Genomic DNA, 27,350 nt, shown 5'->3' with positions numbered 1-27,350 from the left:
CAGATGTGCTTGTGTAAGGGTGGGGCTCTTGATAATATAGTGAAAATGCAGTAATTCTATTAAATAATCCTCTCTGCTCCTTAGTAAGCAGATAAACAAAGTGATTATTTATGATGAGCAAACTTCTAGTCCCAGGGTGAGAGGCTCTGGTGTTTCTCGGTGGGGAGGGGGGGGGGGGGGGGCTCTATTAATAATATAGTGAATCTGTAGTAAAAATGCATTATTTCTTTAAAAATTTTCTCTGCAGTTAGGCATATCAGAGGCAAAAAGAGTAGAAGTTTTGATAAGGAAGGGTATTTTTACCAAGTTTTTGAACATCTGGACCATTTGGTCAAGAGTTCTGGTCCTGGCAAGGGCTCTATTAATTTGTATTCTACTGAGAGGAGTTATTCCCCTTTGCCGTTTACTTTTGATAATTAATCACTGTAAATAATGTACTTGAAAGGTTAATAGAATAAGACAATTATGCAAGAATTTTTATTGCATAATACAAAAAGTATTTTCATAGTTTTAATGATCAGGGTTACTTGTAAGTAATAGATAAATAAAAATGAGACAAAAATAACTTGTCTTATTAAATGTTCATCAAAGACCAAGAGAGGCCTATGTATGAATTTTCACAAGGAATTAAAATAATACAGAAGCACTGGTAGTGTGCTAGTATACTGTATGGTGATAGTGATAAATGGGGAACAGATTAGAAGCTAATTTATGAACTATTAAGTAATACTAGACTTATTATTTTGTTGATCCTGATCACCCTATTTTTCTTGATTTTGAGCAACAAAGCTTCACCTTTCATTTTATTTTATACTCTATGGATCCTCAAAATTGTTATATTATACTCAGGAGACCGTTAAGGCCCTTGGGCCTTGTTGAGGTCTGAAAGCTAAATAAGAAAAAGTTGTCCGAAAATTTTCCAAATCTTATATGTTTTTTTTATACTAGAGAATAAGAAGTGTCATCTCATAAAAAAGTTCTAATACGCAAGTATCAAGATTATCTCTCTTGGTGCGCTCTTTCGTTACGGAGGGAAGTTTTGTTTCCGCGTAAGCAGGCAGGTGGGACAGTTATTATTGGATACATTACATCATTTGTATACTGGTCTACCATAACTGATTCGGGATGTACTCATTACCGAAATAAAGGACAGGCGTCATTTTTATTTTCTTCGAAAAAAAAGGAACCAAAGAAAATCAAAATTGGAACAAAAGAAAATATCAAAGGATAAGACTTATCAAACGGGATATAGATCCCTAATAAATACACACGCATCTGATCATTGTACGTTGGCATTCTGAATGACTCTTTTCCTTACAATAACTCCAAAGAGCCCGATAACTTTTTAGAAAAGGTTTGTACAATCATAGATTTTTTTTCATAAAGGTTTTGACGGTTCTTTCGTTTTCAAGTACAGTGTATCCTAACTGAAGGAAAATTTTGTAAATATGTTTAGAAGAGCTTTACAAAATAATCAAAATGATCACTGCTTAACATTATTTATCTTTTTATAACATCAGATGAATTTTGGAAGACATAACCATCGTTCTTTTATTTATTCCAGTTTGAATACATTTATAACAACCTGTCACACTTCCATGCTGATATGGATACTTGTATTGTAACATGAACCGTTACAAATGTTCCCCAAACGCTCCTCCTACTCTTTTCAGCCCATCCCCCCCCCCCCATTCTTTAAATAAGATTCATTAATTTAAGCAAATCTTTGTATTATAGAATTTTACAACTTGTTTTTAAAGTATTTGAGGGAAACAACAATGTACATATAGCACAATGAGCGTAAGAAAATCATATTTAAGTACACGTAAAAGCACATGATTTCAAAAATTATCATGTACATCGTCTCACAGAATGCCATAATGGAGAGCGCAATTTTATTTTTCACAGAGAAAGAAGAAAGTTGCAGCAACATGAATATTAGCCAAGCAGAAATCAGCACACTTGCATGCATGTACTTGTATTCATTTCTGATGATTGACTAATTTAGGAGGTAATATTAATAACATATACTCTGAATTTTTATCTTCTTTCGATAACAACTAAGAAAGTTATAACGAGACTGCAGCGCTACTGGTTGTACTTATAAAGGAAGACAAAGTAGCACTTGGACTTGAAACTTTTTAACAGCAATAAATAGAATAATGATCCTTGGTTTAGTCTCTTTTTGTGGCAAGAATTTTTGCAATCAGACTAAAATTGTAGGAGGAGTAGACCTTCAAAACAATTTTACAGAAATTACGATTTGAGTAACCATGGCAACAGCATTCAACAAAATCAAAAAACAATAACATCAATTATGTATCTCAGTGTAGTCTACTTGTATGCCACGTTATACTGAAATCAGACAAAAAGTGTCGGAGGAGTAGCGTTTTGAAGGTATTTCAAAAAAAACTTCTATTTTTAGTAAGCATGGCAACACTGTTAATCGAAATCCAAAACTGGTAAAGAGAATTATATATCTTAGTGTGGTCTACTTGTGTGCTAAAATATACTAAAATCAGACCAAAACTGTAGGAGGAGTAGCATTTTGAAGGTATTTCAAGGAAATTTCTATTTTAAGTAACATGGCAACACCGTTCATCGAAATCAAAAATTGATATTAAAAATTATGTATCTTAGTGTAGTGTACCTGTTTGCCAAGTTATACTGTAATGGGACCAAAACTGCAGGAGGAGTAGCGTTTTGAAAGTATTTCACAGAAATTCCTATTTTTAGTAACCATGGCAACACCGTTCATTGAAATCAAAAACCGATACACAGAATTATGTATCTTAGTATAGTCTACTTAAGTACCAAGTTACATTGAAATCAGACTAAAACTGTAGGAGGAGTACCGTTTTGAAAAAAATTGTTTACAGACAGACGGACACCTTACTAACACAACATATACAGTATTAACCAGATTTTAGCAGACATGCATAAATGTCCTTGCATTCAGTTTTGAAAGTGGTGTAAAGTATGAATCCATTATATCTATCTATTTTCTAAATTCCCTCCTTGTTTGTTGAAAACTTAAGAAGTTATAGCCATTTAACGTTTCAGCCAATCAAATTTCAGCAGACGTGCATGTCTGTGTTTTCAAAAATTTTCATATGGAACATATTGTAGAAACATAATATATGCCTATACTTATAAGTGATCTTCCACAAGCACATTTACACAACATGCTTATTAACCCTGAAAGGTTTCATCTCAATTGGATGAGCAGTTTCCGAGAAGACTCGCGAACAAAAAAGTACCGGAGACGAAATAAGAAAAAAAAGGAACTTGATGAGATCTCGTTTGAGCAACGAGTAGGTCCAACATCTGATGAGATAAGATTTTGACTGGGATAGTTTGATTGAGAATGAAGGTAGAAGAACCATAGATGAAAGAAATAGACACATCGATCCTTTGAAATAATAATTTAGAATCACATAAGAGAGTGAGATATATCAATTTCAAATAACTTTGGCTCTTTTTCATCCACTTCCGGAAAGACCAGAAGTGCTCAAAACGACGCATTTAGCATGTAGAAATCATCACTGAAAGTTTTATTGAACAAGAGGCCCAAGGGCCTTAACGGTCACCTGAGTATAATACAACAATTTAAAAGATACATAGAGTATAAAATAAACTGGTTGACGAATCATTGTTTGCCAAACGCAAGAGAAATAGGATGATCATGATCAACAAAATAATTATGCTAGTATTCAGTAACAACTCATAAATTAAGTTCCAATTCCCCAATTTATCACTATCACCATACACACTATAAACCAAACTATTTGTGCTTCAGTACTATTTTTTAACCCAAAATTATAACATCATAAATTGACTTCTCTTGGACTTCGGAAAAGATTTAATAAAACGAGTTATTTTTATCTCTTTTTTATTTTCATTTAATAAGTACAAGTCTACTTGATCATTAAAACTCTGAAAGTCCTTTTTGTATAATACAATAAAAATTCTTGCATAATTTTCTTATTCTATTTACCTTTCAAATACTTCATTTACAGTGTTTAATTATCAAAAGTGAATGGCAAAGGGGAATAACTTCTCTCAGTGAAATAAATAATTAATAGAGCCCTGCGCATAACCAGAACACTTGACCAAATGGTCCAGATGTTTAAAAAGAAAACCTTGCTCATTAAAATTATACTCTGTTTGCTCCGATATGCCAAGAAACAGAGGAGCATTTCACAGAAACAATGCATTTTTAGTAAAGATTCAATATAATCCTACCCTAATACCAGAACCCATGACCAGAAGTCATGAAATTCACAAATTTGGAAGAGATACCCTCGTCATCATAATGGTTTTCAAAGAATTAACACATTTTCAAGATATATATCAATTATCAATAGAGCCAACCCCCCCCCCCCCCCCCCCATGAGAAATAGCAGAGCCCCTGACCCTTCGACAATTTAAAAAAAAAATTGCAAGACGCTACCTTGTTCATTATCAATATGAACTTTGTTTATCTGCTCAACACTAAGGAGCAGACAGGATTGTTTAATATAATTAATGCATTTTCACTATATTATTAAGAGAGCCCTACCCTTACACCAGAACATCTTACCCAGGGACCATGAAACTCACAATTCTGGAATAGACACTCTTGCTCATCATAACTATACATTTAATTTCTTTGCTTTATTACCAGTAGCAGAAACGAATATTTTCAAAGAAATTATGCTATATTACTATACAATCAAAAGAGGCCCTACCCCCTTTCACCAGAACCCTTGACCCTGGGGCCATGAATTTCTAAATTTTGGAAGAGGCATCCTTGCTTATACTAACCATGTACTTACTTTGTTTAAATAACGCCCACGAACAGAGAAGATGATTTTCAAAGAATTAATGCATTTTCACTATAGATCAATAGAGCCCCGCCAATACACCAGAACCCCTGACCCAGGGACCATAAAATTCAAAATTTTGGAAGATGCCGTCTTGTTCATCATAATACTTTGGTTAATAAACAGGAGCAGGGAAGAAGATATTACAAAAAATTAATGCATATTTCACGTATAATCAATAATGCCCGCCCTAACACCAGAACCCCTGATCCAGAGGTAATGAAGTTTACAATTTTGGAAGAGTCAGCCTTGCTCATCATAACTATGTACATCATTACTTGTTTAAAAGCCAGGAGCAGAGAACTTCAAGATATTTAAATATTTCATGCATTTTCACTATATAATCATTGAGCCCCGCCCTAACACCTGAACCAGGGGCCATTGAATTCACAATTTTGGAAAGAGGCAGTCTCCTTCATCATTACTATGTACTTAGTTTAATACCAAGGAGCAGAGAAGAAGATTTTCAATGAAAACTAGTGCTAATTGTAACGGGAACCGTTACAGATGTTCCCCAAACGGCTCCCCAGTCCCTTATGATGCCCCATTCCCTACAACCTTCAATAAATTAGACAATACTTTTGTAATATAGATGGACACTTTATTTTTAAGGGTATTTCATTGGAAAACTTCTCCGATATAGCCATATGGGTATTAGCCAATCAAATTTCAGTGCATGTGCTTGCACATGTTTTCTACATTTTTCACATTAATTTTCTTATAGTGTCACAATACATACATTTGTGTTAAATATTAAAGAAATATTAAAGAATCTCATTGAAAAATAAGAGAGATGTAACCCTTTAAGTATTAGCCAATCAGAATTCAGCATACGCGCATGCATGGCCTTGCATTCAATTTTGATAGTATCATAATGTAGGAGCTCTATGTGCCTATACATGTCGTAAATTTCATCCTGTTTTGTTGAAAAGCAAGGGAGTTATAGACATTTAAAGTTTCAACCAATCAGATTGCAGCACACCTGCATGCGCGTGTTGTCAAGAAATTTCCTATATAACATGTTGTAGCACCTTATAATGTATGCTTATATTCTAAATTTCAAAGAATTTTGTCAAAAAACAAGGAAATTATTGAGATTTTTGTATCAGCCAATCAGAGAAGAGCGCACGTGCATGCGCGTGAGTTCACGCTAATTTGACCATGTTGTCTTGTCTAGACTTCTAATATATCTTTATATTTTGAGTTTCAAAGTAATTCATCAAGAAATATAAACGTTACGGCGTCATCAAGTATATCAGTCATTTCACTCATTGCACGTGCATGCATGTGCGCGCAAAATGACCTTCGTTCCGAACACCTACACAACATGCCTATTAACCCTAAAAAGGTTTCATGTCAATCGGATTCGGGTTCTATGAGAACACTCCCGGACAAAAAAGTACCGGAGAAGAAAGTAAAAAAAAAGAATAATAATAATAATAATAAGAAACAAAGTAAAAACAATATGTTCCCAAACTTCGTTTGGGGAACATAATAATGCACTTTCACTATATGATCCGAGCACCAGAACCCTTGAATATGAGGCCATGAATTTCACAATTTTGGTACAGGAATCAATGCTTATTACATTCATGCCAACATTTGACTGCTTGATGTCCAGGAGTAAAGAAGAAGATTTTTAAAGATTGCATTAATTTTGATGGTTTAGCCCCTCCCCTCAGGCCCCAGGGGAGCAGGGACGATGAAATTCACAAATATTGTTTCCCTTCATCCAGAGATTCTATATGCCAAATTGGTTAAAATTGGTTCAGCGGTTCCAGAGAAGAAATTGAAAATGTTCAAATGTTAATGCACGACTGACGACGCACGAAGACAGACGAAAACGGATAGCAGTAGGTCACCTAATTGACTCAAGTGACCTAAAAAATACTATTTTGGGGGGCAACTTCCGGTTTTTGCAAAAATAAGTTGTTTTTGTAATGACTTGACTTTGAACACTCTATTTCCTCTCTTAAAAACGTCTCAAAGAGAGAAAAAAAAAATTTCCATATTTTCAAACTGCTAACGGCGGACAACTGACGTGACGGCAAAAAAAACTAAACATTTGGGTCACAGTCACCATCTATGATCCTTGAAAACTTCAAGACTCAATCTTTAACTGTTTTTCAGAAAACTGGAGGACAAAATTCCATTTTAACAACAGAAAATTACCCGTAAATCGCAACCATGAGTGACGTCGGTAAAAAGAAAAGAAATACATTTAAATCATGTTAAGATAATCTATCCTGAAAGTTTCCTGAAAATCTATTGAGCCATTTTCGAGAAGTCGCGTGCACAAAATCAGTAAGAAAAAAGGGAAAAAATAATAAAAGAGGAAAATAAAACATAGAAGAAGATCTTCAGTTGAGACAGAAAACCTTAATAATAATTAGAAACAGAGTAAAACAATATGTATTCAGACTTCGTTTTGGGAACATAAATACATGTATCAGTGGGGTTTCAATGCTATTTTAGGAACATGTATTTATAAATAGATATGATTAAGAAAAATGTAAAAAAGTTTTAGTTTTCATTGCTGGATAATTAGGAGGTATACTGTAAAAATCAAGGAGTTAATGACAGAAGCAAGACACCACTTGATTTTTTGGTGCTTACAGAGAATGCGTGTTAAAACACTTTTAAAGAAGACTGTGACAAAGTACCTGGGTGATCGGGTTCCGAACGATGCCAGTCTGTGTAGCCACTGTTTATATTTTTTTCAGTTGCAATCCAATACCAAACAGAGTGTTCATGATACTGATCTGATCCTCCAAGCCAAAACATGAAACTTGCTGTAAAAACACGTTTTTCTTTCACAAGAAAGATGATGGAACAAAACACTTTACTTAGCAATTATGTAATAGACAAAGAGAATTTACGTGTCTTATTTTATTTCTTCCTCAAGAGAAAATGCGACTGAATTTCTTTTTCATATCATTTTTAGTATGGTTGACATTTCTGCCTTGATATCAGTAAATTGACTACGTGTCGAGTGAAAAAATGATATCCTACTCACCAAATTCATGACGTAGTCTATTTTGTAAGAATTTCTCTTCCCTGTGAGATTCAACGGCGACCAAACCAGCACCAAGACTAACACATGTATGCTTGTAAGATTCAAAATTTTATCAGAATGTTGAATGAACATTTATTATTCTAAAAATGCTTTAATAGATTTTTTTTTATTTTGTAATTCATTTTTAATCATACTAAGTGCTTAATGGTTTAGTGATTAATGGCAAATAACATTTTAGGTGTGATGAGTAAGGTAGAGGTTTTAATTGCGAGCTCTTAAAGCAACACCTGAGCGAAGAGGAAATTCGGACTGTGCATATTGATCCAAACGATTTTTTTTCTGCAGTTACTCCTGGACCCACAATGCATATCGCTGCTAACTAAACTATCAACCATACTCAACCTGACACCCAAGCAATCGCAGAAAGCAGTCCCGGGGACTGCTCTCTCAAAATGTGGGACTGCTCTAGATAGCAAACTTAGCAGTATCAGGAATCCCCGGAACTGCTTTGCTCACTCACGCATGTAAAGGGATCTGAGTGACAAGATAGTCTAGTCCTTTGTATACTCCAAATTTGCAGGTTCCCTGTTGTTGTTTGTTAACATTCAACAGAGAGAATGTTAAAATTAAAAAAAAAAAGAACTCTAATAAAATTTTATTAGTTTGGACCACAGGCACTTGTTTCGTATACGGGGCACCCCTACTCATTTTTACCACAAGGTACCTAACTCAGTTAAAGACGTTTCGACCAGAGACGTCTGAAAGGATTTATTTGACAAGAAAAAAGTCTCTCAAAGCGAACGATATAATTTTAAAGTAGGTTAATGATTGATATATGAACAAAATACGAGCTTTTTTTTAGGTCTTAAAATCAAGGGCCTGGGCCTTTCCATTTGGGTAAAATAGCGACGTTTGGTTGAAATTGGGAAGAATATCATCTTTAATATATTTATTAATAAATTAAAATAAGAGAGTTTTTTTTTCATTTGCAAGGTATTTATTGACTTATTTTACATTCAGTCAATCAGTTTTTGGAGCATGCCTTTTAGATTTTTTTTTTTTTGAACACCATTCCTGATAAACGTTAATGAGTTCAGCCATTTTTTAACCATATTTGTTTGTTTTGATTCTCTTAAGAATTTTCTTTTATGAAATTGGGAAAAGCACCTACTTTTTACCATTGGGAATTGGGCCTATTACAGGCCCCCTACGACCCCTTAAAAAGAGTGCCTGAAATTGAGTTAGGTACCTTGTGGTGCCCCGTATACGAAACAAGTGCCTGTGGTATGGACAGTTACTGAAAAAAGTGGAATATTTATGTACATGTGTGAACATGTTATAGGTCTTCAGTGTCTGAAAATAAATACCATTGCAGTTTAGAATTAATCAGAAAAAATAAAGTTGTTTCTGCAGTAAAAAAAATGGAAGTCAGGAAATGATTTTTTTTCCAAATGAATTTTACGGAAATACATTTGTTTGAAAAAATTTAATTAATTAATTAATGCTGTTAAATTATATACTCAAAATTATTATTAAAAGCATTATTCTCCCCTCCCCCCCCCCCCCCCCTTCCAAGAAAAAAAAAAGAAAGAAAGAAAGAAAAGAAAAAAACGTTCAATGCTCTTTTTAATCACCTCAAAATAATAATAATAAAAAATACCCAAGGGTCATATCGCTCACCTGAACAAGTGTTCTGGGGGGTGGTGGGTGGTGGTATTATAATTTGAGCAAACTTGAATGTACACTATCTTCCTAAGGATGCTTTTGAATTAATATGATACATAATGTCTTTGCTGTTCTTCGGATGAACATTTTAAGTAATATATACTTCATATTCCTTTCTAAAATATGATCACCTGTTATTGCTCCTCCATTCCCCTGGGGGTTATGATTTGAAAAAAATTAAATCTACATTACTTGTGGATGCTTTTATATTATTAGGACCAATCATGGCTTTGCTGTTCTTGTGAAGAATTTTAAAGAATTTTCTACCTATTCCTATGTAAAAATCTGATCACCAATTGTGGCCCCTGCCCTACACTAGGGGGTCATGATTTGAACAAACTTGAATCTACACTACCTGAGGATGCTTCCATATAAATATGACCACTCAATCATGGTTTTGCTGTTCTTGAGAAGAAGATTTTTAAAGATTTTCTAATGTATTCCTATGTAAAATTTGATTCCCCATTGAGGCGCCACCCTACCCCCCGGGGTCATGATTTGAACAAACTTAAATCTACACTACCTGAGGATGTTTCCATATAAATATGATCAATCATGGCTTTGCTGTTCTTGAGAGGAAGATTTTTAAAGATTTCCTTATGTATTCCTATGTAAAAAATTGGATCCCCCATTGTGGTCCCACCCTACCCCCGGAGGACATAATTTGAATAAATTTGATTCAATACTACCTCACAATGATTCCACATAATTGTCATGTTTTCAAGCACAGTGGTTCTTGAGAAGAAAAATCTTAAAATAATGCCATTAATTTTTCACGAAATCATAATTATCTCCTCTTGGAAAAAGGCGTGGCCCTTCATTTGAACAAAGTTGAATTCCCTTAATCCAAGGATACTTTGTGAAAAGCTTGGTTGAAATTTGCCCAGAAAGTCTTGATAAAGTAAATGTCAGTGCTGATAAATGATTGTTTTGTATAGTGTCAACAAATATCGATTAATAAATCCATTTGAGGTGGATTTTTTTTCAAAAAAAACGGGAATTTATGCTTAAAAGAAGGGAATTACTGTATAGATCCGCTCCGGAATTCTCATTGGCTGTCTCAAAATAAAAAAAATCGATCAAGGGCAGTACACTTGGAGGAGAAAATCAAGTTGTGATACTGAAATACATGAAAAATAACCGAAATATGGACTATTCTTGATATTTTTGGGTCAATTTGTCTTTTTGGTGTTACGGTAAGAAATCTTAATAAAAGTCTTTTAAAAAAAAAATCTGTGCGGTAGTGAATCACACTCGCACTTGCACCATTACAGAGACCCTAAGGAGTTGTAACCCACCCCCTTCCCCACCTCAAAAAAAAAAGAAGAAAAAGTGGAGAGGGCTATATTATTGCAGCTTCACTTCACCTAAAGCAGTCATCGCTTCTATATGAGAGAAAAATTCTCGAATGGGAAGTTAAAAGCATACATCAATCTTTAGCGAGTGTCTAAAAATGGTTTGGGTTCTTGAAAATACATGCAAAGCCTGTATAAAATTAATATAAGAACAAGATACCAAGGCCTGATTCCAGGGTAGAGTGTTCTTTGAGAACATGTAGCAAGAGTTCCCATGGCGATGCCAGCCAGGCGGACATCTGGAAGAAGAACCTGCAATGATCAAATTTTTCGTTTACTTACCAAATTACATAACATGTGTTTCCACAAAATTTTAAGTTTTAGCTTAATCGCTTTAGAAACACAGACCAGGCTTAGCTACAGATCTGCAGCTAACCAAGGCTGTTCATTCTCTCTTCGTATACATAATTAAGAAATGAAGGTGATTGGTTTACTAAACCAATCTACAGGTATTGGATCATAACTTGGTGTCAGACATTTTCTTTCACTCTCTCAGTAGTACATGTAAACACGTAATTTAGAAATACTGAAACTAAACATAAAATTGACACCTATGATGATAAATGTTACCATTACTATAGATTTCCAAAGAAAGCATCAATATAAATGATTTTTTTTTCGAAAACTATACAAGGAATTGAAAAGTGTGTAGCAAATATATATATATATATATATATATATATATATATATATATATATATATATATATATATATATATATATATATAGACTCTCTGCATTCGTCGGAGATTATTTAAAACATGGACTACATCGATGTTCTTGTATATTCTGATGACATTAATTCACACAAACTTGCTAAAAGAAGGTGTGGCAATTCTTTAATAATTTTCCCTAAAGGCGTTGCAGATAGCACGATCTATGAAGTATTTAAAGTACGTGTAACAGAAAAAGATGTTACATACATAAACCCACCTCTCTCTCTCCCTCTCTCTCATATTTATTATTTATCAGTAAATTTTTTAATTAAATGAGTATCACCATTGTTCTGAAAAAGCTCCTCCTCAAATCAAAATGATTTGATATGAATATTAAGAACCAGAAATTTTCTTCAAAACTTTTATTTCCAATTTGGGTCCAAAAAGACATATTTGAAAATCAAGATGCTCAAGGGCCTTAAGGGTCACCTGACTCTAATACACACAGCAAGTTAAGGCTACAAAAACGAGGGGGAGAAAATTTTAACGGGAATCTTAACTATGACATCATTAAAAACCAATTCTTTGAAAAAACAACAAAATGAAATGATTTGCGATTTTAAACTGTTGGAGAGCATCAAATCTTACTATATATGCTATTTATCATTAGTTAAATCCCACATAGAAAGGTATAAATAAATCACTGATCGCATTGCACTTATCTATGTGATGTCATTCCGTAGAACAACATGCAGTTTGTATGCAGTGAGAGGCGGATCAAGTTATATTTTCAGAACGAAAAGTGTATATATGTATGCTTATAATTAAATAAAATATTATTTGCAGACATTTAAGAAGCAATTAACTTGGATGGAATATCTTTTTAATGATTTAATTTATATATTTTCCGTTTTCCTAGTTAACTAATAATGTTCTATTTTTGTATGCAGGTACATTGGAAGGTTATGTAAAGGTTTTAATAAATGGATAAAAATGATAAATCAATAGCATACCCTCAATGGATCACAGTAAATTTTTACACATAAACGCAGGAAATATTTAGCTATACTGTTTGAAAAATGCTGCTATCCTGCTGAGATCTTGAGAATGTATTACTTCTATATTGAATGCAGTTGACCAGGAAAAAAATTAACTTGGTTATGCCCTTGCACTACCGGTATTGAAAATTATAGATGACCTGAATTCTGCAAGTATATGTGCTACAATAATGTGTAATTTGGACCCAAATCAAGTGACAAGTCTGAACAGAAAATGTAATTGTCCTCAATATGTAGTCAATAACTCTAATTAGTCGCCTACGCGGCGTAGTGGTTAGAGAGTTTACTCTAGAGTCGCCGAGTAAGGAGTTGATCCTTACGTCGCAGGTTCTAATCACACTGTGGGACGTGGAGAACGGTCCTTCGGATGAGACCTATTAACCGTGTCGCAGAAGGTGCTAGCACGAAAAATTTCCTAACTGCTCAATGGCCCGATGTGCCGAGTATAGGTTAAAATACAGAGTCACACAAATACACATAGATACATACAAAGAAATAGAGTCATATCTCTGATCCTTCGACGTTTTTGGCTCCAGTCTTTGGCACCTTTTTTCCAGCCCTTCCAAGTCTTTTTTATTTAAATATTTTGGATTTCCAACATTTCGGCTTGAGCATCACTGAAGAGACATAAATTGTCGAAATGCGCATCTGGTGCATCAAAATTGGTAACGTATAAGATTTACATTATGATCCCTGTGTCGAGGCCTCTGCTGGTGGACTGTAAGTGATCGATGGTCTCTACAGCCCAGTAACCTAGTACTTCGGTATTAGCTTGAAAATACGAATATATATGTAATTGCTGTGGTAAAATTTAAAAATTTATTTCAAAATTAATGATTATCTCCTTCATGCAAAGTTCTGATCCTTCGACGTATTTGGAACCTTTTCTCAGCTCTTCAAAGTCTTTTTTTCCAAATATTTTGGATTTCCAACGTCTCGGTCTGAGCATCACTGAAGAGACATAATTTGTCGATATGCGCATCTGGTGCATCAAAATTGGTACCGGATATATTTACTTCATATCTTTAGACCATTAAACATTTGTTAAAGCACAGAAAATAGTTGTGTAGAATGAAAAGAGCTTTCATTTGATATTAAGGAAAATTGGCTAGTCCCTCCAATTAGGGATCCAGAGGAACCAAGATTCTTTAATCCATAACTTTTTAAGAATCAATATTTTGTTATAGTTTACTGAAGCAAAAATGTTTCTCTAAACAATCTACAATCATATATTTAGTTTAAAATTTTGACCATATTTTACGAATTTAAGTGCGACAAAGGGCCAGTATGCTAAATCTTATAAAAGGGAAATATTTTGAGAAGCAACATTGAACTAAAGATACCCAGAAAAATGTACCAACGATAGGCAACCTTTAAATTTTTGGAAAATGGCCCAATTAAGGGCTTGAAGGGCTGGCCCCTAAATATTTCTTTTCTATATCTCACGAAAGAAAATTTTTAAATAATTTTTGAATAAATACTTACATAGTGTTCAAAATTAGAAGAGCTTTCATTTGATATCAAGAAAAAAGGACTGTCCCTTCAAATTGAGGGCCTAGAGGGGCCAAATGTCCTTAATCTCTATCTTTTTAATGGTCAATATAATGTTAGACATTATTAAAGCAATAATGTCGATTTTTAGGTCACCTCACTCAGGTGACCTATTGCTATCTGTTTTCGTCCGTTGGCATCCGTCGTCCGTTAATATTTGAACATTTTCAGCTTCTTCTATGGAACTGTTGAACTAATTTCAATTATATCAAAGCATCTATGAGTAAAGGGAAACAAAAATTGTGAATTTCATGGTCCCTGCCCCATTGGGACCTGAGGGGTGCGGCTAAAACCACCAAAATTAATAGATTTTTTTTTTAAATCGTCTTTTTTACTCCTGGACAGCAAGCAAACTTGGCATGATCGTAATAAGCATTAAGCCCTTTACCTAAATTATGAAAATCATAGCTCTAGGGTCATGGGTTCTGGAGGCTCTAATGATCATATAGTGAAAATGCATAAATTCTTTAAAAAAAAAAAACTTCTATTCTCCTCCTGTATATAAAGCAGATAAACTAGGTGAATTGTTATGATGATCAAAAGTGCCTCTTCCAAAATTGTGAAAGTTGTGGCCCCAGGGTCAGTGGTTATGCTGTAAGGGGGGGGGGGGCTCTATTGATTATATAGTGAAAGTGCATTAATTCTTTGAAAATATTCTCTGCTCCTGTCTATTAAACAAAGTACATAGTTACGATGAGCAAAAGTTTCTCTTGCAGAATTTTGAGATTCATGGCCCCTGTTTCGGGGGCACTGGTGGTAAGGCGAGGCTCTACTTACTATACAGTGAAAATGCATTAATTATTTGAAAATCTTATCAGCTCCTGGGTACTTAACAGATAAATTAAGTGCATGGTTATGATGATCAAGAGTTCCTCTTCCAAATTGAGAAATTTGTAGCTCCATGGTCAAGGGTTCAGGTGGTAGCGCGAGGCTATATAGATCATATAGTAAAGGTGCATTATTTTTTAGAAAATCTTCTATGCTCCTTGGTATTAAGCAAACAAACTAAGGGCATAGTTATAATGAGCAAGAATGCCTCTTCCAAAATAGTGATTTCATGGCCCCTGGGTCAAGGGTCTTGTTTTAGGACGGGGCTCTTTTGATTATGCATTAATTCTTTGCCAATTTTCATTTCTGCTCCTGGGTATAAACAAATTAAGTGTATGGTCATGATACGAAAAGGTGCCTCTTTCCAAATTGTGAAATTTGTGTCCCCAGGGCCAATGGTTCTAGAGTTAGGGCGAGGCTCTAATAATCATAAAGAGAAAATGCATAAATTCTTTAAAAGCCGTCTTCTTTCCCTCTCTATATTTATTTCTCAGAATTGTATCCATTTTTAAAAGTAATATTGAACGAAAGATCATGTTAAATGAATCGTCAGAGTGAAATGTAAAGGGGAAAAAAATTATATTATTATCTATTAAGGAATATTTCAATCAAAATCACATCTCATGTTATCGAAAAATTGGAGGGGGAACTACTCGTTGCTCGCAACGAGATCTCATTAAGTTAAGGTCTTTCGTCTTCAGGGAAGATCTTATAGTGTTTCTACTGTTTTTCTTCGTCTTATTATTATTATTTAGACAAATTTTGTGCACGCGATATTTGGAGAACTTTATAGTGGTTTTCCGTCAAACTCTCAGTGAAAATGCGCTATAATAGGTCATTGTTACATTTGAAAGAAATTTGGAAATATTCACTTCCGGTTCCAAGTTATTTACAGTTTTCTGATTTTGAAATGAAGTACTTAAGAATGGCTAAAGATCTTAAGAATGGCTAAAGATTTGAATTGGAGACTTGTTGGAGATGACATAACATGACCTCTAAATGTGAGGACCGGAATCACCTTTTCGTGCGCCGTCAGGACTTCTGGTCGCTACTGGAAGCGAATTTAATGGTCGGATTTTTCAACCCTTTCGTTTTAAAATATTTCTCTTTGATATATTTGTAGGGTTAATAGAGACTCAATTTGTTTTAAAATACAAATATCCAAACTCTAGATATTCGTCATTTTCCAATTTGAAATGATTGTCTTATTAGAGTTATGGTAACTGTGTTGGATTTTCACGCGGGCAAACCGGCCTCAATCTCCAGAAAGTCAGAGTTTTTTTCAGCTGAAATATAAGGTTCTATTCTTGAAATGATATATGGTATTTTTTTTTCCCTTTGAGTTATGTGATTTCACAATTTATGTTTTAGTATATTTCATGTATGAATAAGTTAAAAGGATTGGACAAGGTAATACATATCCATTTGTAATAAGGAATAAGGAGAAAGGACGGAAGACTTTCTTCTTGCCATGGCAACAAGGTTTCTAGGTTTTCTTTTTTTTGTTTTTTTTTTCATAGTACAGGCGATATCTCAGCTGTGCGAGTTCAATTTGAAAGATTTTTTTTTTCAGGAAAGATGCATCATGATATCTCTAGGGATGCCATTCACTTTTTTAAAATTTACTTCCGTTCGCGTTTTTTGGACAAAATGATTACATCTTTGTCCTCCAAAATGATAAAATTTGTTGAAATTATTCGGCATTTTTAGAAAAGAAAATTTAAATATTCAGAAATTTACGATCGGCACACGATGACAGAGAAGAACAGATTTCAAAAGGGCACACGAATGTATGACTTCGCTTTACGCAGGTACACACTAAAAGTGCATGGTTGTGCTGTGAATCTGTTATACGAAAGTCATTGTAAGGCAACTTGCCTCAATTTTGTCGTTTTGTAAAGAACGATTAAATTTCTCACCTCTACAATGTCTCGAATGACTGAAATTGAACATCATCGCCACAGTCAAAAGGAAGATCAAACTCCGGGCAGAAGTCATTTTGTTCCTGGATGTACTATTGACAAAGCTAAAAAAAGTGATAGGATATTTGATCAAGAATAATTTTATTATCAATAAAAAACAATATAATACTGTAAACTTAAATGTGAACAGAATGTGCTTATAAATATTATCATCTATTATCATAAAAAAATAGTATTTCCTCTAATATTTATATACAAACCTTTTTACTTCATTGAGAAAAACAATTAGGTGGAATTTTATTATTATTTCTATATATTTTTATCTAACAGTATATGAGTTAAAGTGTAAATTAGCCATTTAACTTTTATACACAATTACGCAAATCGGTCAACATTTTTTGACTCCTCATGTACAACATAAGCCGAGAAAACTGTGTAAATCTGTTTGTTAAACAAATATGACCCCAAAAATAGGCTGGGTAGTGATGTGGAGAACAGTTCCTGAACATAGAATTCGTTAATAAATCCATAAGTATGAGAAATACAACTCATAAATTCTATTTCATGCGGATATAACTATTTCAGGTTAAGTTTCATATTTTAACCATGTATTAAATATAAGATTGTAAACTCCCACATTATGCCTCATTTCAATTGTAGCCCATGATGAGCCTCTATTTGAGGTATGGGAACTACATGTAGCAGCATTCTATCCACAGATTTTGTCAAACAATACGGGAAGTTCTTACCTCACGTACGCTCAGAAATGCTTTTCTTTTCACTTCTTCCCAATTACAGCTTAGTCATGATTATTTATATAAATGAACAAGAATCCTCAGGTAGTAAAGATTCAAATTTGTCCAAGTCACAACACTTGGGTAGGGTTTGGCAACAACTGGGAATCAAATTTTTACATGAAATTTTTTTGATTAAAAAAGCTTTCAAAATAATCCTTAATAGAGCAAGAGGTTCATATTTAGTCATCTTGCCGGTGGAGGGCTACAAATTTTGACTTATACTCGGCACTCAGGGCCATTGAGCAGTGAGGGATCTTTTTCGTACCAGCACCTACTGCGACACGGGACCTCGGTTTATACGGTCTCATCCGAAGGACCGGTCTTCACGTCCCGCAGTGGGATTCGAACTCGCGACGTAAGGATCAACTTCTTACTCCGCGACTCTAGAGCAGACGCTCTAACCTTTGTGCCACGAGGGCGGCTGGTGTTGATGTAAAATTAGGTATAAAATTTTACAATATGCATTTTTTGAAGCATTTTTAAAACTTTCTTCATAACTGCAGGACCAAGTAAGTCATATTGATCTTGAAGCATCCCCATGTTATGTGGATCAATTTCGGTTATGTCATATTCCCTGAAGGCTAGGATGGGGCCACCAAAAAGGGTAATATTTTTTTATGGAAATGAAGTGGGGAACAAGCTTTTCAAATTCTTCCGACTAACAGCAGGACCAAAGTAACTCATCTTAGCATTATGTCTGCATTGTGACCAAATTGGCTTCTTGCAATCATCTGATTATAATTTCTGTAGAATACCCGACCCTATCCCCTAGTCATACTTTCATTATACTAGCATTGTAAATCCTTTCAATTTTAATATTTTTAGGTGTTTTCTTTGATAATACACTTTCTTTTATGTCGCATATTAAAATGCTGAAAGAAAAATGTACAAAAGCACTAGATGTAATTAAAGTTAAGGCAATTTCAAAATGTGGGGGGGGGGGGGGGGGGATAAAAATACTTTTCATAATAATAAACTAAAGCTCTCTTGTAATATCAAAATTAGACTATGGCTGCATTGTGTATGGATCAGCAAGGACTTTTATAAAAAAAACCTGATGCAATCTACTACCATCAAGGCCTTCGACTTTGTTTAGGAGCTTTTCGTACTTCTCTAGACAGCTTACATGTCGAGGCAAATGAGCCACCTCTTGACTTAAGAAGGATAAAACTCACCTTATATACAATATATTCTAAAATCAAAAGCAAATACTGAATACCCTGCATACGGATGCGTTTTTTTCCGCAATATGATGATTTGAATCATGTATAAAATTTATTGGACTATGATCTAGAAACATAATGGAGATTCTGAAATACCTTTAGATATAAAACCCACAATCTATTTTGAAATACCACCATGGAAATTAATTAAACGAAGTGTAGATACATCTTTAACTGAATTTAAGAAACCAGAGAGAAATTCTCTTGTTTTTAAACAGAAATCAGCCGAAATAAGACATTCTAAGAATTCTCAAGTCGATCTTATAAAGATGATTCAAAGACAAAAAGAAAGTGGCAGCAGCTGCATTGGTTAACAAACGTGTTTTTTTTTCTACATGCCTTCCTGACGGAGCTCCTATTTTTTACAGCAGAAGCAAAAGCCATGTATTTGAATATACTAAATCTTCTACTGACCACATTTTTACAATAATTTTGGACTCGCTCTCTTGCTTAATTACAATCGATAAAAAATATGAACATTGAACCATACATTTTATATATATTAATTCAGTATTATCATTTTACTCCACAAGGTAAACTATAGAAGACTTTTGTTGGACTTAAAGTCACATTGGCATCCCTGGAAGCATTAAAGATGATAGTGTTGCAAAAATGGCGCTTAAGTATGACGTTACTTTTTCTTTCAAAATTCCATAAACTGATCTGACATATTTTGTTAAACTTTTTTGTAAATTCACTCTGGCAAATTTATTGGTTATTTTGTGATACAAGTAAACCTTATGCTAAGAAAACAAAGTTAACAAATCAATTTACTTCGGTTTGAAACGTCAGGACGAAGTGATTATTTCACGAATACGTATTGGTCATTCAAAAATAATATATGAATATTTATTTACTCGAGAATTGAAGCCAGAATGTACATCTTGTAAATGTCTGTTAACTTTCAATCATAATCTTTTAGAATGTACCGATTTTTTTCCTGTTTGAAGTAGATTTTTAAATGATGTGCGAACGATGCATTAGCTTTTTAAAAATGTGAATGTTTATAATTTTAGAATTTTTACATGAAACTGATTGTTACAGTAAAATCTAGAATAGTATAACTAAGTAATTTTGTCTATATTTTAACTGATTACATATATGTAACTTTTGAGTCCGTCGGTTGGGACGTTAAATGGTGCCCCGTGTCAAGGATAACAACCCCATTTGGCACGAAAAAGATCGTTTCTCTGGTTTTCGAGAAAGTATGCTCACTGGGGCCGCCAGAGAAACCAAAATCTTCCAAAACGGTCATATGCACTCAATTTGTTTGCCAAAATATGGCTGAAAAATTGCCGACTCGGAGTTAAACAATAATAATTGAACAATAAATCATATCAGTTTTGAATTATCATCTAGAAAGTTTCTCATGTGCCTTAAATTTTCAGATAAATACCTGATTTCCAATTTCTCTTTTCAGCCAAAGTTTAATTTGAAGTAGGGTTGTTCATCTGAATTGTTTTTATGACAAAGATTGGACTTGCAAAGATGTTAAAAGGAAATTTATCAAAAATGCAAAAACTGAGATTTTTTTTTTATTTTTGAAAGAAATGGCCAGGCAGAACTTTCAAAACTTTTCAATATTCCTGGACACAATATAAAATAAATATGCTTACAAGTATTTACATGTACATAAGTCTTTAATCAATATTTTGATAAAGGGAATTAACGCCTCTTAATTTTAAATGTTTGTAATATTTGTCTGATTATAGATAAAAAAAAAAAAACAAGGAATGGTATTTTATTTTAAAATGAGATTTTATATAATTTTAATTTTACTTTCATTAAGGAGCTTAATAACGAAATGATTTGACACCATTCATGCATGAATCCATTTCATATTAAAACAAGATCTAAATTACCTTACCTTATCATGAACACCCCAGCAGTTTGTTTGACGCTCGTGGATTTTACTTATATGGAAATATATCTTATTGGGAATCGAAAACACATGCGGTTTGATAGATATGTGAATACGAACAATTGAAACGAGTTTAAATTGTAACGTGGGCCGTTACAGATGTTCCCCAACGCTCCTCAACTCCCTTTGGGTGCCTTATTCCATGTACGATCCATTATATTAAGTAAACTTGTCTTTTCACTAACAGCACGTGCATGTGAATGCATACTATGTTATTTTGTCTACACTATTTGTACGTCTTTATATTCAACATGTAACTATCAAAGTATTTTATCAAAAAGTATAAAAATTATGGCTATACTAAGTGTATTGGTCCTTTTATAACATAACAACAAAGCTCTATGATAAACGTGATGGCTTCAACTTTTCAATAGTCAACTTCCCTTACTTATGTAGCAAACCTTTATCACCTGCATATGGGTTTTATATCTCTCACTTACTTCGATACCCAAAAGCATGCTCTACGTTTGAATAATTTCTAAAACGAGGCAAGCTTGTGACAAACAAGTTGATGAAACAAGAATATACACAGTCTCGTTTGAAGTCATAATTTGGCAAGTTTTATGGTCGATACATTGACCTTGTCAGCACATATATACAACCTATCATTGAGTCATATGCTGACTGACGGTTAGGCCATTATTTATACAGTAAAGTGTCTATGGATTTTTCCCGAAAGTGACAAGGAGCACCAGCGGGTGTGACCGCTCGGCAGGATTTGCTCACTCCTCCATGACACATGACACAAAATCCCATCTCTAAATTTTGAGGTCCGTGTTTGCTCTGCTCAAAACTTCTATCGTTTCATTGGTTTTTTGAAATTTAATACTATTCGTTATCTTCATATTTCATGCATTACACTAATGCAAGTGCATGCATTCACATGAAAAACATGTTATCTTGTCTACACTATTAATATATATTAATATTTACAGTATCAAAGAATTTCATTTTAAAAACTAAAAATTACAGTGATATCAACTATATTAGTCATTTAACGCTTTTCTTGCGTGTGAATGTGCATGCATGATGATCGTATTGTGTTGTCTAAACTACAACATATCTTTATATTCGGAGTATAAAAAAATCATAAAAATTATAAAGGTTACGCCTTTATAAAGTATATTGATCATTTTATGCATTGCACACGCGCAGGTTCATGTATGTGCATACTAACCACGTCATCCTGTCTACATTAATAATATATCTTCATCTTCTGAGTATCAGAGTATTTCATAAAAAAAGTAAAAGTTACGGTTATATCATGTATATCGTTCATTTTACTCATTGCATGCACACACACACGTGAATGCATTTGCATATTGACCATGTCATCTTGTCGGCACTTTTAAAATGTCTTTAAATTTCGACTTTCAAAAAAAAAATTCATTAAAAAAATATAAAAATTACGGCTATATCAAGTATATTGGCTATTTTACATATTGCACGCGCGCACGTGCATTTATGTTTATAAGGATCATGCCATCTTATTTAAACTGTTAATATATATTTATATTCATAGTATGGAAGCATTTCATCAAACAATATAAAAATTACGGAAACGTCAAGTTTATTGGTTATTTTACACATTGCACGCAAATGAATGCAGGTGCGCGCAAAATGACCTCCGTTCAGCACATCTCCACAACATACCTATTAATCCCATGAATGTTTCACCTCAATTAGATGTGTAGTTTACGAGAGGTACCTAGGATGAAAAATAAGAATAATTAGAAACCTGATTACCATGGCAACAAGAAGGTCTTCCGTCTCTTCTCCGTCATCAGAGAACTTGATTCCTCACTCATAACACAACATTTGTTACGTTGTGCATTCCCTTTAACAACTTCATACATAAAATATAATTAAACATTTATATTGTGAAAATGTCGAAAAATTGGAATTGAAAAATACGAGTTATCATTTTAAAGACAAAAATATATTTGAGGTGAAAAAGTGATAAAAGAATGGATATTCTGGGGATTGAAACTGGATTGCCCGCGTGAAAATCCAACAATTTAACCATTATGCTTTTGAGTTCTATCGCTTTAAAGTGAAAAATGATAAATATCTAGAGCATGGGTTGATAATTTTTAAACAAATTACACATTTAGCATTCTGATAAGACTATCTTCTATAAACTCTATTAATATCATAACAAAATTATGAAAACCAAAAATGTTTTAAAAAATAACTTTTTAAAATTTTTTTTTCACACATCTACAGATCACCTTCTACCATACCTGAAAGTTGTGGACTGCTATCTGTAAGAGTTTTTGAGAACATTCGCGGACAAGGTTCTAGTGGAAAAATTGATAGATTGTAATAATTCCTCAACGGGAGTAAATTTTTCGAAACTTCTTTTATATTTCAAAATGGCAAAAACACATTATCCCTAAAATTTGACTGAAAATTATTGAATAATTTTTGGGATATCGCGATTTGAAAAGGTGAAAAAAAAAAGCAAAATTAATAATAACTAGATAAGATCTCGTTGCGAGCAACGAGTAGATCTTCCGTTAGATATCTATAAAGATCTTAGATTAGAAAAGTTTGATTGATAAAAGGTAAAACAATTTAGAATGAAAAAAGTATTTATTCGTATCAATTCTTCAAAATATATTACACATAAAGAGTGAAATGTATGAATTTCAAGTGACGTCGATCGACAAAATATATGGTTGGATGCTTCTGGTGACTTGAAGTACCGAATAAAGTGTCGAAAACTGCCAAAATATGCATCTTCTGACTACATCCGGTTTTACCAGAAGTGACGTCAATAGATGACTATTGATGATCTCAGCAACTGCTTCTGCTTAATTTGAACAATTTTGCTTCAATAATGTATTACAAATTCTCAATAATTATTGACTTATCGATGAAAAAATTTTGGTCCCTCTAGACCCCTCAATTGAAAGGCCAGACCTTTTTTAATCCTATCGAATATAAGATCTGATTGTACATTGTTTAACGTCCCGTTAGAGAATTTCACTCATATGGATACGTTACCATATACCGCTGAAGGGCATCAAATTTAGACCTTTACTCGGCACTCAGGCCATTGACTAGTGAGGGTTCTTTACCGTGCGAATGCATACCGTGACACGAGCCTCGGTTTTTAATGTCTCATCCCAAAGACCCGCAATTTTCACTTCAAAGTGCCGAGCCTTGGCGAAGGAACAGTTTCTAGCTATTTTTTTCTCAACTTAGGTCAGTCGCGGCCGTTATTCGAACACACGAACTCCCGATCACGGAGCGAGCGCTCTACCGACTGAGCTACTGTGACGGTTAAAAAGATCTTGGAAGTTTTGAACAAATTCTGTTCTACGTGTTATTCCAAATTATTTACAGGTAAGGAGATATTATAGAAAAAGCGTTAAAAATTTTGAAATTTCCTATATGCCTTTTATCGGACCATAGCAAGCGCCGATGTGCGGTATTTCTGGTAGAAATGAAATACCATACGCATATCTATCGACTGGGGTTTACCGTACCTGAAAGTTTTATCTTTCTATCTTGAGTCGTTTATGTTTGTTTTGTTTGTTTGTATGTTGTTAAACGTCCCTCTCGAGAATTTTTCACTCATATGGAGACGCCACCACTTGCCGGTGGAGAGCTGCAAATTTTGTCCTATACTCGGCACTTACGGCCAATGAGCAGTGAGGGGTCTTTTTCGTGCCAGCACCTACTGCGACACGGGACCTCGGTTTATACGGTCTCATCCGAAGGACCGGTCTTCACGTACCACAGTGGGATTCGAGCCCGCGACATAAGGATCAAGTCCTTACTTCGCGACTCTAGAGCAGACGCTCTAACCACTGCGCCACGCAGGCGACTGAGCCGTTTTTGAGAAAATCTGCATACAACTCGACATCTCAAAAATCATTAAATTGACAATATCTCCGAACCGGAAGTAACGTCATCAATACAGAAAAAAAGCATTTGGTTAAATTAATGATACATAAGTCTAAAAAATTTCACAGAAATCCTTGGATCCATTTTCGAGAAATCGCGTGCACAAAATAAGTAAGAAAAAACAAACAAACAAACAAAAAAACTAGAGCAAAGCTCGTTGCTTGAGCAACAAGCAGGTTTTCCGTCCTATTCGATAGGGGAAAAAAAATGAAGGGTAAAATGCAAATAAGTATGTAAAAAACACAGCTCTGAAGAACATTCAACTTATAATGATGTGAAACGTCTCCAGGGACTGTAAACATTCAATTGCAAGAGATATTTTTAAAAAGAAGCCACTAACAGTATAACTTCTTCCGCTTTGACCAGAAGTGAAGTTCGATGAAAAATAATATTGGACGTCTCCAATGACTAAAATCATTCCAATTTCGTGCCGATCCCTTCAAAGCTTTTTCTTACTACTTCCGGGTTGACCAACGAAAATGAGCTCGGATGGTTCCAGTGACTAAAATCATCCAATAGCGTGTCGAAAACTGCAGAAATATGCATTTTCTGACTACTTTTTCAACTCTGGAAACATTCTCTACAAATACAAAACAAAATAAATGGTTCGCAGCGATTAATATTCGCGAGTAAATGAAGGTCGCGAAACTTGCGAATATTTTTCGCACGCAAATAAAAGTTGGTTTACAGTATCATTAATTTACTACACTTTTATGCGCTAAGCTGCTTTGATTATGATAGATCTTGCTCTGAAATTAATGTCATCAAAGTTTTTTTCCTCTCATCTGAAACAGCTATACAGTAAAAGCAGTTATATTCGTTGGGGATTAAATTTAATTTATTTCGCTGTTAACAATTACCGACAAAATTAAATCCCACACAAAATTTCATATGACTATAAAGTGAATAGGGTTACCATCGAAACAAAGAAATTTACTGCCCACGAAACATTTTAAGAGGAGGAATCAACAACTTTTATCCTTATGAAAATGAGTGCTTCTACAGTATGTCATTTAATCAATAATAAATATGAAAAGAAAATAATCTACTTTCACAACATTATTTGGCAAATTTCCAATTTATGATACAATTGCCCAGGTGCCTAGCTTTTGTTTGTTGTATAAAGTCTCTCTCTAGAATATTTCACTCAAATGGAGACGCCACCACTTGCCGGTGGAGAGCTGCAAATTTTCACCTATTTTCGGCACTCAAGGCCATTGAGCAGTGAGGAATCCTTTTCGTGCTAGCAACTACTACGACACGGGACCTCGGTTTATACGGTCTCATCCGATGGACCGGTCTCCACGTGCCACAGTGGGATTCGAACCCGCGACGTAAGGATCAACGTCTTGCTCTGCGACTGTAGAGGAGACGCTCTACGCAGCTAGGTTAAGGACTCCCATATACACGTCAGCCTATGCAGAGGTTCGGGAAAGCTATTATGACGTCACATTAAAACAATACAAATGAATCTCGATGAATAAATACTATATGTTCTTTTTAAAACACACTAAATACTTTTGTTTCTCATACATGTTATAAAGATAAATGGATGTGCAACTAATCTTGCCATAATAGCACTTAGCGTATGCAGAATGAAAGCCAGCTTGATCTCGCTGTACTTACTGAGATGACGTCATTTCTTAGTTTGACACGCAGTTTCTCTGTACTTGAGGCGTGGATCAAGCTTTTATCGTAGCTTGTAAAAATAAAAATAAATACGAAACATGCGTAGTCGGACCAAAAGAGAGACAAATTCTGAAATATATTAATCCACATTTTATTGTTAAACTAAATTGATAATATTTAGACTTTAAATAAAGCCGTAGAGAGCACATTTGTACAGTAATGTGCTAGAATGACAAGTCCAGCCCCCCGAAAATATCAAAAGTTCAACGATATCCACTTTACTATAAATTCCTAATTTTTAAACACGTGTAGCTATTATCCCTACTATTCTGAAAAGTGCTGGGAGCTGGTTGTGCATTGTTTATTAATTCCGTAATCTAACATTATTCCAATGCGTATTACATTTTTGTCTGGAGTTTATAGAAAGACAGTTGAATTTTTATCAATTCTCGAGCATGAGGAAGTTGCTCCCAGCACTTTTCGGGTTAAGGAATTTGTCTCAAAGAAAACTAAATAAATTTTATCGCGAAAAGATGCCCGTATATCGTTGAACTTTTACGATCTTTGTAGTAGTACATATATGGTCCAATTTTAAACATGTCACGTGACAAACAGCTGATGTAAGCGATGTCACTTTGGCCGAACTCAGCAGAGACCCGATCTATACAAATGCAAACAACACAATTCACATTTATCAAAACTAATTCTGATGAAAAAAAAATATTAAAATTGTATTCATTTCCCCTGAATATATAAAGGCGTATATTTCATGGGCGTCCTTAACCTAGCTGCGTACCACTGCGCCACGCGGGCAACGCCTCGGTACCTAGCTACATATACTTACATGTGTTTCTCGTTTTCTCATATCACAATGGGGTGTACTCATATT

General features: G+C 34.2%; 1 protein-coding gene across 1 annotated transcript in view; it reads right to left on the bottom strand.

The window, feature by feature from the left end:
• LOC133198965 (perlucin-like) overlaps positions 1–20,915 on the bottom strand; it is a 37,504-nt gene extending 16,589 nt beyond the window's left edge. Inside the window, exons 1-5 of the mRNA XM_061334864.1 lie at positions 20,864–20,915; positions 16,974–17,080; positions 11,122–11,213; positions 7,882–7,972; positions 7,529–7,657 (exon numbers count right to left, since the gene is read on the bottom strand). Coding sequence (XP_061190848.1) covers positions 7,529–7,657; positions 7,882–7,972; positions 11,122–11,213; positions 16,974–17,080; positions 20,864–20,871 — 427 coding nt within the window. The 5' untranslated portion in view covers positions 20,872–20,915. The remainder of the gene's footprint in view (positions 1–7,528; positions 7,658–7,881; positions 7,973–11,121; positions 11,214–16,973; positions 17,081–20,863) is intronic.
• Between the last annotated feature and the right edge of the window lie 6,435 nt (positions 20,916–27,350).

The sequence above is a fragment of the Saccostrea echinata genome, unplaced genomic scaffold (genome assembly GCF_033153115.1).
Source record: "Saccostrea echinata isolate AGI-Se365-2 ecotype Australia unplaced genomic scaffold, CSIRO_AGI_Sech_v1 ptg000033l, whole genome shotgun sequence".
Taxonomy (NCBI): Eukaryota; Metazoa; Mollusca; class Bivalvia; order Ostreida; family Ostreidae; genus Saccostrea; species Saccostrea echinata.
The sequence above is the reverse complement of the archived record's forward strand: the minus strand, read 5'-3'. Positions and strand labels throughout refer to the sequence as shown.